Source organism: Rhinolophus hipposideros, assembly GCF_964194185.1.
Source record: "Rhinolophus hipposideros genome assembly, chromosome: 22".
Classification (NCBI taxonomy): Eukaryota; Metazoa; Chordata; class Mammalia; order Chiroptera; family Rhinolophidae; genus Rhinolophus; species Rhinolophus hipposideros.
In genome coordinates, this window is record NC_138068.1 from 37,999,595 (window position 1) to 38,014,653 (window position 15,059).

Here is a 15,059-nt window from a genome sequence, read left to right on the forward strand (position 1 = left end):
CAGAACTCTTTCAAACAAATCCATGGAACCTGAGAGCTCTGCCAAACATAGCTCAGAAACTAGGGGAGGCCAGATTGACTTTGTGGGTCATTCAGATAGTTAAAGGAGGTTAACGGAAGACAGTAGGACTGGAATCTGTCTTGGGCTTCTCTCTACTGGTCAAGAGTTTAAGTGCTGAGTCCTGATCCCATCCTGCGAGGTGCCTGCCAGTCTTAGCCCAACTCTCTCTTAAGATCACGCCAAAACAACCACTCTTGTATCCCATCAACCAAACCTTTAAAACTGCTCATGCAATAGTTTAGTGGTTACCAGAGGGTAAGGGGAGAGAGGGGTGGTAGATGAGGATAAAGGGGATCAAATACATGGTGATGGAAGGAGAACTGACTCTGGGTGGTGAACACACAATGGGATTTATAGATGATGTATTATGGAATTGTACACCTGAAATCTATGTAACTTTACTAACAATTGTCACCCCAATAAACTTTAATTAAAAAAAGACTGCTCATGGAGATACTGTGTTTCCCCAAAAATAAGACCTAACCGGAAAATAAGCCCTAGCATGATTTTTCAGGATGACATCCCCTGAACATAAGCCTTAGTGCATCTTTTGGAGCAAAAATTAATATAAGACCCAGTCTTATTTTCAGAGAAACATGGTAATAAAAAGCCAGTCAATATTTGTCCTTAAAAAAAGAGATTAACCAGAGGCTTCTGCAAGCATATTCTCTTGCTTTGAAGACAATTATCTGATAAATTGCCCCAGAAAACTCCCAAAGGTAAGTTGTATAGTTGCTGATATGTTGAAGAGAATTTGTTTAGAAGTGCTTTCTTTTGTTTGCACCAGAACTCAGAAATGTGTATACGCTTGTGTTTTTATTATGCTTTGGATGTTGTCAGCTGTACTTTCAAAAACTCCACAAGCAGAAGCATCTAGATTTTTTCTAATTCAAGACTCTGGGTCACTAATCTAATTTTAGGAAACATTCCAACGCTGATATTGTGTGTGTTTTAGATCTAGGTCAGTGGTTCTCAAAGTGTGGTCCCTGGCCCATGCCACCTGGGAAATATTAAAAGTATTAAATATCTGGAAGATCCCAAACCTATTGGATCAGAATTTCTGGGGTCAGGACCCAGGAGTCTGTTTTAACATACACTCCAGGTGATGTTGATGATGCACACTGAAGTTTCAGAACCACTGATCTGACCATTTTTGAAAAAGGGACTGGAGAAATAACTAGAATTCAATGTACCCTTGAAAAATTACTCTTGCCAACCCATTCACAGAACTGCTAAAAACCCATTCAAACCACCACTGTCTGTATCTACATCCAGGCCCAAATCCACCTCTGAGCAGCCCAATTCAAAAATAAACAAAAAACCACTGCTAAAGAACGGGTATTCAAGTTCATTAAAATTTCTAGTTAATTAAGGCTTAATTAAAAAAAGAAAACAAAACACATACTTCGATCTTGGATATAAAAAAAACTTTCCAAAACTTTTCAGGTCGCTTTCCTTCCAGATGCTCAGGCTGGCCTGGAGGAAGGTGGTAGGTACTTCAGCAGCTCTCCATTCTCTCTCCACCCACTGCCTCCTTTCCCTCTCCATTCTTCCTCGTCTACCCCTACCCTTCTGTTCTCTGAGCCTCCTCAACCCCAGCCTCCTCCTAAACTGCTCTTTCCCAGTTCCCTCTCCTTCTCTTCTCCAGAAGTTCATTCCAGCCTTAGGAATTCTTGAGCATCTGAGGCTTGTAGCCCTGAAGGTGAAAGCTTCATGCTCACCCTTTCATTCCCTAAACTCCCTTGCCTCTTGCTCTTTTCCAGACATGTTTAAGACACACGAATTACATAGAAAAGCACCTATGGCATCTTTAAGTATTTCTTTAAATTTAAATTGTCCTTAACTGAAAGCATTTGACTAGAGCTTACATCATTTTTAAATTCTGGGCATTTTCAAGATAAAAAAAAAAAGAGTGAAACTTTAAAGTCTGCTCCTTACAGTTTTCTTAAGATAAGCAACATCAGACATTATTGGAATACACACACACACACACACACACACACACACACACACACACACACGAGGTCTGACAATTAAGTTCACGAACTCATCCTAGAAAAAGTGCTCCATACCTCATTGCTGAATATCACTACGGTCACCTTCAAAGTACTCCCCTTGTAAGCTATGCACCAATATTACTGCATAGTCCACCCTTCAAAGCAATTTGGGACCTCTTTTTCTGGAATGGCCATCAGAGCTGTCCTCGTATTACACTTGTTGTCCTGAATGTCATCAAAATGTCTTCCTTTCAATATTTCCTTTATCTTCAGGTAAAGAAAGAAGTCATTGGGGGCCAGAACAGGTAAGTAGGGAGAGTGTTTCAATACAGTTATTTGTTTATTGGCTAAATACTCTCTCCCAGACAGTGCTGTGTGAACTGGTGCATTGTCGTGATGCAAGAGCCATGAATTGTTGGCGAAAAGTTCAGGTTGTCTAACTTTTTCACATACCTTTTCAGCACTTCCAAATAGTAAAGTTGGTTAACTGTTAGTCCAGTTGGTACAAATTCATAATGAATAATCTCTGATATCAATAAAGGTTAGCAACATCATTGCAACAAGTTAGTGAACTTAGTTATCATATCTTGTGCATGTGTGTGTGTGTGCGTGTGTATGTACACACACACACAGAGGGTGCCAAAAAAATGTATACTATTTTAAGTAAGGAAAAGACTGTATTAAAATTGTAATACTCAATATGTACTGATAACAAATGATGAATACAAGTCACGTTTGACTTCTGCAATTACAAGAGGTGCTCAAGTGGTTACATCAGCATAACTTTAATACAGCTTTTTCATTTCTTAAAATGTGCACACATTTTTTTGGCACCCTCTCTCTATATATATGACCAAAATGTAATCAAACAATATGGTGAATGTTTAAATTAAAAAAAAAATTATTACAGTAACAGACTCATTGCCATGAATCCCCCTCAAAACACTCCCTCTCACTTTGAACACACTTATTCCATTATTCTTGCCACTTTCTGAAGCAGTTCTGGAAGTCCTCTTTCATGAGTGTCTTTAGTTGTGCTGTCATGGCTACCTCGATGTCCTAAATCATTTTATAATTTTGGGGAAGAGCCAGAAGTTGCACTGTGTCAGATCCGGTGAATAAGGTGGATGAGGACACACCATAATGTCTTTATTTGACAGAAATTGCCGTACAAGAAGCCATGTGTGACATGGAGCCTTTCCACTTTGATCACAAAATATGGTCAATGCAGCTGCCGAGTTCCATCCAGTGGAAAGGCAGGGATCTTCAATACAGGAAGCAGCATGTTAAAACTTAGTAAAAGCGTGTGACAAGTTTCAGCCTTTTTGGTGCAGTCAGTCGAGTGTGAGCTATGGTTGAGAGAAGGTGGGTTTTAAAGTGTGCCATAAATCATCCATCATGACAATACTCCATGCCACACATCACTTCTGGTATTTGGCAATTTCTGTCAAATAAAAACATTATGGTATGTCCTCATCTACCTTATTCATCAGATCTGGTGCCATATGACTTCTGGCTCTTCCCCAACATCAAAATGACAATGACAGATAAACATTTTGAATCTATTCAGGACATTCAGACAGCCATGACAGGGCAACTAAAGACACTCATGAAAGAGGACTTCCAGAACGGCTCCAGAAAGTGGCAAGAATGATGGGATAAGTGTGTTCAAAGCGAGGGGGAGTATTTTGAAGGGGATTAATGACAATGTGTCTTTTACTGTAATAATTTTTTTTATTTAAACATTCACTGTATTGTTTGATCACACCTTGTATATATCCAAGAGGTTAGCCAAACCCAAATACTTAAAAGTCATTAGGAATTCTTACTACATCAAAAGTCTTAAAAATCTGAGTGACTTTGACCATTGTATGTAAGTAGTATGTTGAGGAATTTATTTCATTTCAAAGTGCATAGCAAAGAATGGTTTGCTTTAGTTGGTGGTTAAAAATACAGGAGCTTTTTATTTAAATGGAGGTTTAGTTGCATGGGAAGTATTAATAGATGTTTTGTGAAAGCAGCAATAATCAGTCCTGTCACATACATTGTGATATTTTCCAAGCAAGATTCAAAGACTCTGTTAATGATTCCTGCTGTCCCCCATTTCCTATGGCCACACCCAGGGATGTGAGACCAGAGGAAATGGTCACTAAGACTGAGTTGACCACCAAAACCTCATTTATATGTGGAAACATTCAAAGATTTATTGACCAAAATCATTGATATCATAAGCCAACATTTACTCTTTCATTTTCACCCCCTTCTTCTCATCTATCTCAATGGACAGAGAATCTGAAAGGCCAGGCTTCACGTGGTCTACCCTTTGAGAGACTGTCTTAATTTGGGTTCCTCAGAAGCAGACCCTGAGGGAAGGATTGGGTACCCATCATTTATCTGAGAGGTAATTCCAGGAGCACTGGTAGGGAAGGTGAGGGTGATACAGGGAAAGAAACAGAGCCAATAAACGTGTGTAATGAGCAAGTTATGACTCTGCACAAACTGAGCTCAGTCCTGCTAAAGGTCCTCTGAGAGACTGAGGAATTGACCTCTGAACTGTTGGTACAAAGGATGGGCCAACTGAGGGACTCACCCACCTTTTCCTGTCCCTCAGTGGCTGAGGATTGCTCCTAGGGTACTAATGCCCATACTTCTAGACTATGCCTCCTGCAGATCATACATGTTTCCACAGCCAGAGAGATACAGGAAGCTGCCAGTGTGCTCAGTATGTCTACATGACCTTGGGCGCTGCCCAGGGAAAATGGACGCAGCACCAACATCAAGTGTGAAGTGGCCATCTTTACCCAGAGACACTGGTTTTGTGTCTGTCTCCTGGAAGACAGAGATTCTCGACTATCCTTAGGAGGTGAAGAGTGAGCCATGGACATAAAAGACACTACTCCGCCTATATCTGCCACACAGATGGATGGTAGGGCTCTGAAGTCATTTAACCCCACCGAGAGTGAGTTTCCTCACTGGCAAAGAGAGGGGGTTGGACTGGGTCATATCTGGGGGTAAAACCAATAACCACAGGTTCTGAGGTTCCCGCAAGTTAGTGCAAGAACCTCTCCATCTCACTGCATTTACATGGTGTGTTGGTTATTTCTGCTACATCCGAGTACTGCTTGAACTGTTCTTCACCCATATGTTTCTTCAAATTGATTCATTTTTATTCGCATGTATTTAAAAAGTAACTTTTAAATGTCACCTGCTATAGGAAAAAGGTAATCACAAAAATAAATTTACAACTATTAATATTAAAAAGTTGTTCTTCCGTACCATCGAAGACTATCTCCCTTTCCACCAGGGTTAGGCACCCTACACTATGGAAAAAACTTAGCCACCATCCATCGCATGAAGTGCTTAATAATAACTATGACAGGCAAGTCACAAGCATGATTATGTCATTTAATTCTCACTAGGCACACAGACAGATATCCCCTGCTATGGTGATGGGAACAATTATTATTCCCATTTCACAGATTAAGAAGCTGAGGCTCAGAGAGGTGAGGCAATTCACCCAAATTCTCATAGATACTCAGCAGTAGTGTGAAGGGTTCTATTAATAGGTTACACACCTTTAAGGATAGCACAGCTCATTGTGGGCAAAAGCGTCTTTCCCTGGACTAGGGAACACTGATGCCCTATGCTGGCCCTCGCCCATGTTCTTGGTAGCATCTTTCCCTAGAACCTTCGTAACATTCTCATAGGTCTGATACTTCAATTGTCCACAGACTGTCACATTAAGGTGTTGCACTCATGTTCTCAGGAGGGTGAAATGATCGAATGCCTCTCCTTTATTTTTCATAACCTCTTATTTTTCTACTGAGAATATGTGTTGCTTTTCTACTGAGAATATGTGTTGTCTAGTAATAAGAGAAAACAAACAGAAGTTTTGAGCTTGTTTTTAAATTCAGTGTCACTTTCTACCAAGGTAAAAAGAGGGGTTGCATTTTTTCTCCCTCTTCTTTGAGGAGGACACACAATGGCACTGGGTGAGTGACAATCTTATATGTTAGTCCAGAGAGGGCTCTGTTTGCAGTGAGGACAAATACACGCAAACCAAAACATGGTGATGTTAGGAGAGGCTAGACTGGCAACTAAGTGAAGGGTGTGAGGTACCTATATCCCTGAAGGTGCTGTTCTGTGGGCAAAATGGTTGCCCCGTCTGGCAGCCTGGGATCACCATCAAAAAGAAGAATGGGATGAAGTACAAGTGTCAGCAGAACAGCTGGGTGATGTCAGATGCTGATAAGCCCCAATTTCAAGCTCAGACTTCCAATAGGCTTGGGCCATAGCAACCATCAATACAAGGTCAATTATTGAACCTGTGAGCTTAGGGCTCCTGAAGCACACTCTGGTCACCATCTTTGTGTTTATATCTGGGGTGCTACTATGTTCCAGTTGGCCTGAGACAATCCCGGTATCTATCAAACAACCTATGTAATTATTCATAGCACCTCTTTCCACACAGTATGATTTGGACAATTCATTTTCTGCTCACACAGAGAAGGACTCAGAAGTATCAGGCAGTAGGTAACACAGACAAAGCAAAATTCAGTTTCCCCAGATTGTAGTTCTGACTTTCCTACCAACTACCAGAATAATTGCAGACAACTGAGGTTGGACAAAGACACAGAAAGCAAGTATCCTGAGCTAACCCTGACTGTCTGAAGTGGTTGACTGGAGTTCCATGTGGAGAAGAAACACATCTGGGCACAGCAGGGAAGGGTGTTGTGCTTTATCAGCAATTCTAATGAGGTTATGGGCAGGGCAGGAGGGGAGAGGAAGAATGCAGCCATGTGCCCTGAATAAGCAACCCTTCAACTAAACTTCAACTAAACAGTCTCCATGGGTCCCTGAGCTCTGAAATGATCAGGAAAGGATATGTTTACAGTTATTTGCCATCCCTGGGTTGTCCAACTACCTCTGTGATCCAAGATTATTCTGTTAATTGGTAGTCAGGTTCTTCTGTCTACAGCAGAAACTCCGATCTGTCAGGATTGTGATGGAGGACCAGAAGAAGGAAGGTGCCCCTGCAAAGAACAACTCTACACAAACTCTGCAGGAGGGTCTCCACTAAGAAGCTAAGAATCCCTGGTGCCCCTATGTGGCTATTTTGAGAATGAGGAGCTTGAGAGGAAATGGAAGTTTCTTCCTCTGCTCTCTTGAATTTTTCTGGGAAGAATAATCTTAAGACTTTTAGGCAACAGGATAGAGGTATCATTGCATCCAAATACGCACTGCCCAAAGCAAGCGCCCTCCTAAGTTTGGTGTCTGAGACCAGGATTTCTGAATGGCAAACAAACTCCAGTCACAGTAATGCTGGCATGTTTTGATAGCCCAGCACAAGCAATAAACTTAATAATCTAGGTTGTCTCCCAACACCCTATATCTTGTGGTGAGGTGTATGTGTCTGGCTGTGTGAATTCACACAAAGATTTAGTTGCAATCACGAAGTCAAGAAAGAGAGTGACCATAAAAGAAATAGGTGAATCCTGAAAATAACACAAAGAAGGGGTGTGGAAAACACTCATCACAGCCATTTAGTTCAATCCTGTCATTAATCTACTCAAAATCAAAGACTTGTTCAGCTCACCTTATTAAGCCGCTCAAGCATTTCTTTTAGCAGCAGTCGACATTCACATTCATCTTCATACCTGCAAATTGGACACATAAGCCAGAGTTGAGCAGCTTCCATGATTCCACATGTGTTGATCACACAATCTACATTCAATTTAATCTGAGATGAGTTCTATGCTCTCTCTTCAAGGAGCGGTTCCTAATTTGAAAGCAGGTGCTAATGCTGCATTTCCAAGTCCATTGCCTCCCAACCTCTTTTACATCATGGCACACGCAGAAAGTGCTGACATGGGTACCGTACATGGGGCACTGGGGAGCGGTAAATGGAACAGGAGTCTCCCAGCCTGGAGGCCCAGCCCCAAGGCCCAACACCTCCCTCCCAGCCCCCCAAGGGTGAGGGAATCACGTCTTGGCACACCTATAACTCAAGTACAGCAGTAGCACGGACACTGGGAAGCTGCCCTCTGCAGGATCCACGACAAACACCACTACCTGACTTTGGACTTCCTATACTATTGTGTTTATTGACACGTGGCCATGTTTCTGGATTATGCCATTTAATCCTCACAAAACCCTGGGGCAAAAGCAGCTATTGTTGCCATGGAAGGGTTTCAGAACAGGCTTCCCCAAAATGTGCAACTCTGGCATGTGAGTTGTCCTGAGTTAAAGGCAAGCAAGACCCTGAGAGCTCATGAGAAACTTTTATGTCTCCTGAAAGAATTTAAATTAGGGGCCTTGCCCGTAATAAGAGCTATCACCAGAAATAACTTTTTATGACCTATCTATAAGGCAAGGCAAACTTCTAATTACTGAGCATCTGCTCTTCTTATCATCCTGCAATGACCGTCTAAAGCCCCAAGGCGCCTCTGAATGTCATATATAAACATCATTTTCCCCGTCTTTGACCCTCTCAGGTATGTGAGGTTCCCATCTGTACATATGTAATTAAATTTGGTTATTTTCTCTTGTTAATCTGTTTCATGTAGATTTAATTATTAGACCATCCAAATGAACCTAGTAGGATAAAGGAAAATTTCTTCCTCCCCCTTACTCCTACATGCGGTTGAAAAACTAGACCAAAGTGAGGTTGAGAAACTGGCCCAGTCTCAGGCAGATGCTCCCAGTACATCACCCTCATCCTTGCAGCAACACCCCTGCACACCAATAGGCCTGCTCTGGGATGGTGGGCAGGGCAGGCTGGATGGGCCAGAGAGTCAGTGCCCCTGGCAGGAAGGTGAGTGCATAAATACCCCAGCTTTCTTGCCCTCAGCTGGGACAGTTGAGGTGTGTCCTGCACTCCATAGGTCAGTCCCAGTTGCCACAGTGGTAACCTTCTGGATAATGCACCATTAGCTACCTTTCCTTCCAGCCTCACTTCCTCACTCCCCAGTCCGTGCTCCCTGAGGTCACCTCCCAAATAGGCTGCCTGCCCTCAAATCTCTGTCTCAGGCTCCACTTCAGGAGGACTCCAAATTAAGAGATGTGCGAAGTCAGATAAAAACATAGTCACATTAGTTTTATATTTCACACCAGGATGTCACATTTAGAAGTCTCTTTTGCATGTAGCTCTAATGGAGCTAGAAATTTTTTTAATGGTTAATTAGCTTTAAGAATAAAACTTAACAAAATCTAATTATCTCACTGCTTTTTCCTGCTAGAAACATCTAAGAATTTCTGTAGCTTAAAAACAAGTCACTGATATGTGGTATATGAACCAAAAACAACAAAAGAACAAGACAAATAAATGAAAAACAAAAACTCATAGACACAGACAATAGTTTGGTGGTTACCAGAGGTAAGGAGGGAGAGGGGTGAGACTGAGGGTAAAGGGGATCAAATATATGGTGGTGGAAGGAGAACTGACTGGGTGGTGAACACACAATGGGATTTATAGATGATGTAATATAGAATTGTACACCTGAAATCTATGTAACTTTACTAACAATTGTCAAGCCAATAAATTTTAATTAAAAAAAACAAGTTTGATAAACAACATATTAATGTGATTTTAATGCTATAGTAAAATCTAGATATTAAAGACAAATGACTTCATTATAAAATATTCATGATAAAACATTCATATATATTCATATAAGTGAACATGTAAGTGAATTCATAAAGTGAAAAAAAACTTTGGCTTCAATTATCTGATTTTTTCACATTATTTTGGTTTTTAGCAATTTGGATAATTGACTATATTCACCATTGTATTTTGATGGGGATTTTTGTTTATTTTTATTTAGTTTTATTGTCTTTGTTTGACATTCTGCAGACCTGATTTGAAATTATTCAACTATCCAAGTAGAGAATATGCCTACCAAGGCTGCATATACCTTCCCATATCTGTATAATCTTCACCTGCTTTGGCTAGCCATTAACTTCCCTTTGGAATGTGAAACCAAACTTGTGTGTGTAGACCCATGCATGTGAATGGGTATGGTTTTTGTAATTTTTCAAATCCCATCTACCCCAGTCAGAATATCAAACTTCTCCAAGGGGGTAATGGGAGGGAATAAATGAATGGGAATTATTAAATAAATCATAGAGCCTGAAGGGACTGCTCCATGATGGACATATAACTCAGAAGCAAGTGAAATCAGGAAGTGAAATGAAGAAAACTCAATATAGCCATTCCTTCAATGAGGGCTCAAGGGAGTCATGCTTGCCCAGCAAAATCACAGTAGATTGTGGCCTAATAACCATATGAAGGCATTTGGAGATCTAGGGAATCCTGCTGGCTCATGGAGCTGGGTATCTGAGCCAGCGTACACTTCCCTTTGCTTTAGAGAACATTAGCTGCATTTGAATGAGGTCCTAGGTCCGATCACTGGGCCTTACTCTGCAAGAGTCCAAGAATGGCTTCTCTCCAAGACATAGTATCCTAGAAAGAGTAAGGGCCCAATGCAAGAAAACCCGAGATCAAATCCTGCCGAATACCCTTTCCAAGCCTCGGTTTTCCCATGAAAGTCTGTAACAGGTGGATTTTCAGGTCCCTTCTTCCAGCTCCAAATCTGTTCCTATGGGTCAAAATCAGAAACAGAAGGGCTGATAGGAATGGATTCAATGATTATGATCTGATAAATACAAGTATGCTCAGTACGCAACATTAAATAACCAGCCCAAGATTCAGACTGAGAATGTGGAACTCAGAGAACACATTTGAAGAAAACCTCTGGCTACCCTAGACCAGGGACTCCCAAACCCTAGACCTGGCTGTTCACTGGACTTAACAGAGGGGCTCATAAAAACTGAAATTCTTAGTTGAGGTCCAGAGTGGGGCCTGGACATCTGTATTTTTAAATTGATTTATATAATTTTTAAAGGAATGAATCTCTTACATCAAGAGTGTCCAAACTTTTTTCAATGTTTTTCACCAAAGGCCATATGCGGTAAAATACACAAACAGCCGGGCCACTCACTCAAGGTGAAGTACGTATTGCCTCACCTGGAGCATTGCCTCACCTGGTTTATTTAAGTAAACTAAATATATTTTTGGAATTTGCTGCGGGCCAATTAAAAATGGATTGCAGGCCGCAGTTGGCCCACGGGCCGCAGTTTGGACACCCCTGTTTTACATAGTTAGACAATTATTTTTAATTACATAAAGATGTTCAGTTAAAAGTCTCCCTCCCACCTCTGTCTTCCATTGCCCACTTCCTACTTCTTTATCCCCTTATGTGTGTGTGTTAATTTTTTGTGTGTGTGCTATGTCCTCTTTTTCCTCATGCAAGCAAAAAATTTCTACTCTTCCCCCTTTCTTTTTAAAATAAATGATAATAAAACACTATTCTTGTTTTTTTTACAATTGCATAGTACCCCACTGTATGAATGAAGCACAGTCTTATAACCTGTCTTCTATTAACAGACATTTAGGTGGGTTCCAGGCTTTTGCTGTTGCAGATCATATGGCAGTACATATCTTTGTAGGCATGCCACTTGACACCTGCTGGAATATCAGAGTAAATTCCTTGAAATGGCCCTGCTGAGTCAAAGAGCACACACATTTATAAATTGGAAAGATGTTGACAAATTACTAAGCATCCTTTTCTTTTCAGTAGCTGATTTTAACACATTATTCAATCTGTCGAAAGAGGGGATGATGACCTGGACCAGAGCTTCGGAAACTTCAGTGTTTAACTTCTTAAGCTACAAATCTCTTTAGGGGTCTTGTTAAAATGCAGCTTCTGATTCAGGAGTTCTGGGGCGAACCCAACAGTCTCCATTCCTAACAAGCTCCTGGGTGATGCCAGCGCTGCCAGTAGATGGACTGCAGTTTGAGTAGCAAAACCCTACAAGACATACATTGAAACAATTTCCATGTTTTGCTGCCATGCAGTGAAGACGATTAAACTTAGCATGCCCAGCACTTCAATCCAGTCCCAGTATAGCAATTCACCAGCTGAGCGATCAGTGCCTCAAATCCCTACATATTCAGAGGCTCAGTTTCCTCATCAGTTAAATAGGTGCAAGCAGTACCATCTATAACAGGATGAGGCTCTAGGATTAAATCACATTAATATATCTCAAAAATGTTGTGCTGAGCAAAAGAAGCCAGACACATGAGACACCTAAGAGTAATATTCCATTTTTGTTAAATTCTAGAACAAGCAAAATTAGTCCATGATGATAGAAATGAGAACACTGGGTGCTACTGGATTTTGTTTGTTTGTCAGTTTCTTTGTTGGGACTGGTAAGCAAAGACTGAGAGGGAAAGGGCTGGAAGGAACTTTCTAGGATAGAGGAAATATCTTGCTTGTTTTGGTAGTTACGTGAGTATATACATTTGTCAATACTCATTGAACTGTGTACTTAAAATCTGTGCCTATTATTGTATGTTAACTATACCCAAATTTTAAAATATATTAAAAGTAAATGATACCATTTCGTGTAAACTGTGAAGTGCCATCAGAATGGAAGCTACTCTTATCTTAGGTAAATGAACCACATGTGTGCCTTCTGCAAAGACGAAGTCATCGGTCGCTGGGGGACCAGAAATGGCCCTTCGACACTGGGTGGCAGCCTGCTCTCGGATTCAGGCCGCGAGGCCGCCCCCTCCCGGCTCAGTTCCCCCCACGGCCGGCCGACGCTTACTTGCTCCTGAACTCGTACAGCGCGCACTGCGCCTCTGCGCGCCGGCGCTCCAGCCGAGCGCGCTCCGCCGCCAGATCCCTGGCGTGCAGGCGGTTACCCTCCAGGAGGCGGGCGAAGGCATCCTCCCGGCACGCCAGCTCGCCCAGGCGCTGGAAGGCGTCCAGCTGCAGCCGAAGGACGGCGTGGCGCTGCTGGAGCGCGCGGGCCCGCTGGACGTGGGCAGCCAAGCGCTCGCCCAGCCCCTGCAGCGCCGCTAGGCTGGACGTCGCGGCCTGGCCTTTGGCCAAGCAGTCCGGCACCGCCTCTGTCCGCTCGTACTGCTCCTTGTGGGTCTGGAAGACGTAGCTGTGCCGGTACATGGCTCCTCTGCGGGCAGGTGCGCCCAAAGCCAGCTCCAAAGGGGCCCCTCGCGGAGGCAGCAGCCGGCTAAATGAACATCCGAGGCCCTGGCACGCTAGCTGCTGGAACCTTCCAGAGCTGATCAGCTATTGGGCTCAACACCGTGCCCAAGCTCGCGGGAGAATAAAAGAGCAGCAGGCCTGCTTTTGTGAGCTAGATTAGCGGTCCATGCAACTCTGGAGGTTGGAAGGTTAAACTGGGCAATGAGGTTTTTGTCCTGTGATTGTTAAAGTGTGTTGCTGTGTGATTGAATGGAGGGTCAGGAGGACAAGAGAGGCGTGACTTTGTATTGACTGGTTACACTGGAATTGTGAAAGAAGCCCAAGAGAGTCTGTTCAACTTGAACTAGCTAAAGCGCCCAAAGACCCCTCGCTTTGTCTCTTTCGTTTTCAGTCAAGCTGTCAATTGCAGAACTTTTTAACAATACAATTTTTTTTTCTGATTAGTTATGCAGTTCTTTTTCATAAATACAGTGTAACTTGGCTTTTAGGAACCCTCCTTGTGGTAGGACTTCTTAAGCGTGGATACAAAACAAAATGCCATGTCTAAGTAAATTGTGAGGTGTGTTACAAGTGGTAAGCTCTTACTAACGCTAGTGCATATTTGTGAAGAATCTACTCTTTGTACAAAACTTAGGAAACCGATGCACTGTTATTATAATGTCACCCTTGCTTTCCTGGATTCTGGCATGCTTTCTGGACTGGTAGAAACAAGTAGAGTTCCGTCAGCACATTGGCATAATAGATTCTTTGCACTAAAGAAAAAAATATTTACAGCCTAAGACTTAATAAATTGGCCAACTCTCAGAGAATATAAAAGAAGTTTTTGGCCACCATGTTTCATTTTAATGTGTATTATGGAAATAACTACCAGAGACAGAAGGACAAGAGCATGTCTAGCCACGCAAGCTCTTTCCAAGCCTTTGTCTGCATCATGTCCACTAACGTCTCATTGGTTAAAGCAAATCACACAGCCACAGCCAAAGTCAGGGAACAGGGATGGCCCACCCCGAGGCCATGGCAAGGGTGTGGCTAAGTGACTCTATCCCACTGGAGTGAAGAATGGGAACCAACAAGTCAGTCTACCACGCATAGTAATTCCATTTGAGAAAAATATATCCCAGAAACATAACAAAGGAAAAAAGATAATTTAATCCAGTAGAATAGAACAAACAGAAAATATCCACTCCTAAAGCATAGTCTCAGGGAAATAAATATTGAACAAGGTCAAGTCCCAACCCTCAAGGTGCAAGAGACAAATTCCTACCCAACTAATGAAAACACAGGAAATCTGGGATAAGTTCTAAAATAGAGATCTTAACAAAATGCTGTTATGTATCAAAGAAACCACAGTGTGTCGGTTGGTAGAGAAGTTAGACTTCCAGACATAACAGCATAAATGAGGTGAGAGAGCACTTGGTGTAAAGTGCATCATGAACCATGTGCTCCCCAAACATGGGGAGGCTGAACTGAGGAGGGCATGGTTTCGTGCGGGAGACCTGCTCGCTCTGCCATTTGTCGTGCAGGGCGGCCTGCGGGGTCTCTGCTCCCGCTCCCCACATAAGAACGCAGGACACGGTGAGGCCAAAAAGGAACACCCACGGAGCCATAGGTAGGGGAGTCATACCACTATAGTCTCACTGGAGGCTGGAGTCACACGACCGGCAACTTGCTGTCCACTTCTCTGCCTGCCAACCGACCGACTCACTCAACTTGACTCGACTCTCCAACCAGCGCAGCCGTGGCAGTTATATCAGGAGCTAATTGGCCAACTGGTTACAGCTGATGGACAATTAGCCACAGCTGACGGCCATTTACTACCCGAGCCAGCACCTTTCCACGTGAGGCCAAGAGCCTGGAAACTGCTCTCTGGGACTCTGTCCCCACACCTGGCAAGAAGGGACCCATTATGGAAAGCTTGGAGGAAGGGCTG

General features: G+C 42.6%; 1 protein-coding gene across 1 annotated transcript in view; it reads right to left on the reverse strand.

Annotated features, from left to right (window-relative positions):
- Positions 1 to 15,059, reverse strand: part of BFSP1 (beaded filament structural protein 1) — an 88,563-nt gene that overhangs the window by 37,802 nt on the left and 35,702 nt on the right. Inside the window, exon 2 of the mRNA XM_081034543.1 lies at positions 7,654 to 7,714. Coding sequence (XP_080890669.1) covers positions 7,654 to 7,674 — 21 coding nt within the window. The 5' untranslated portion in view covers positions 7,675 to 7,714. The remainder of the gene's footprint in view (positions 1 to 7,653; positions 7,715 to 15,059) is intronic.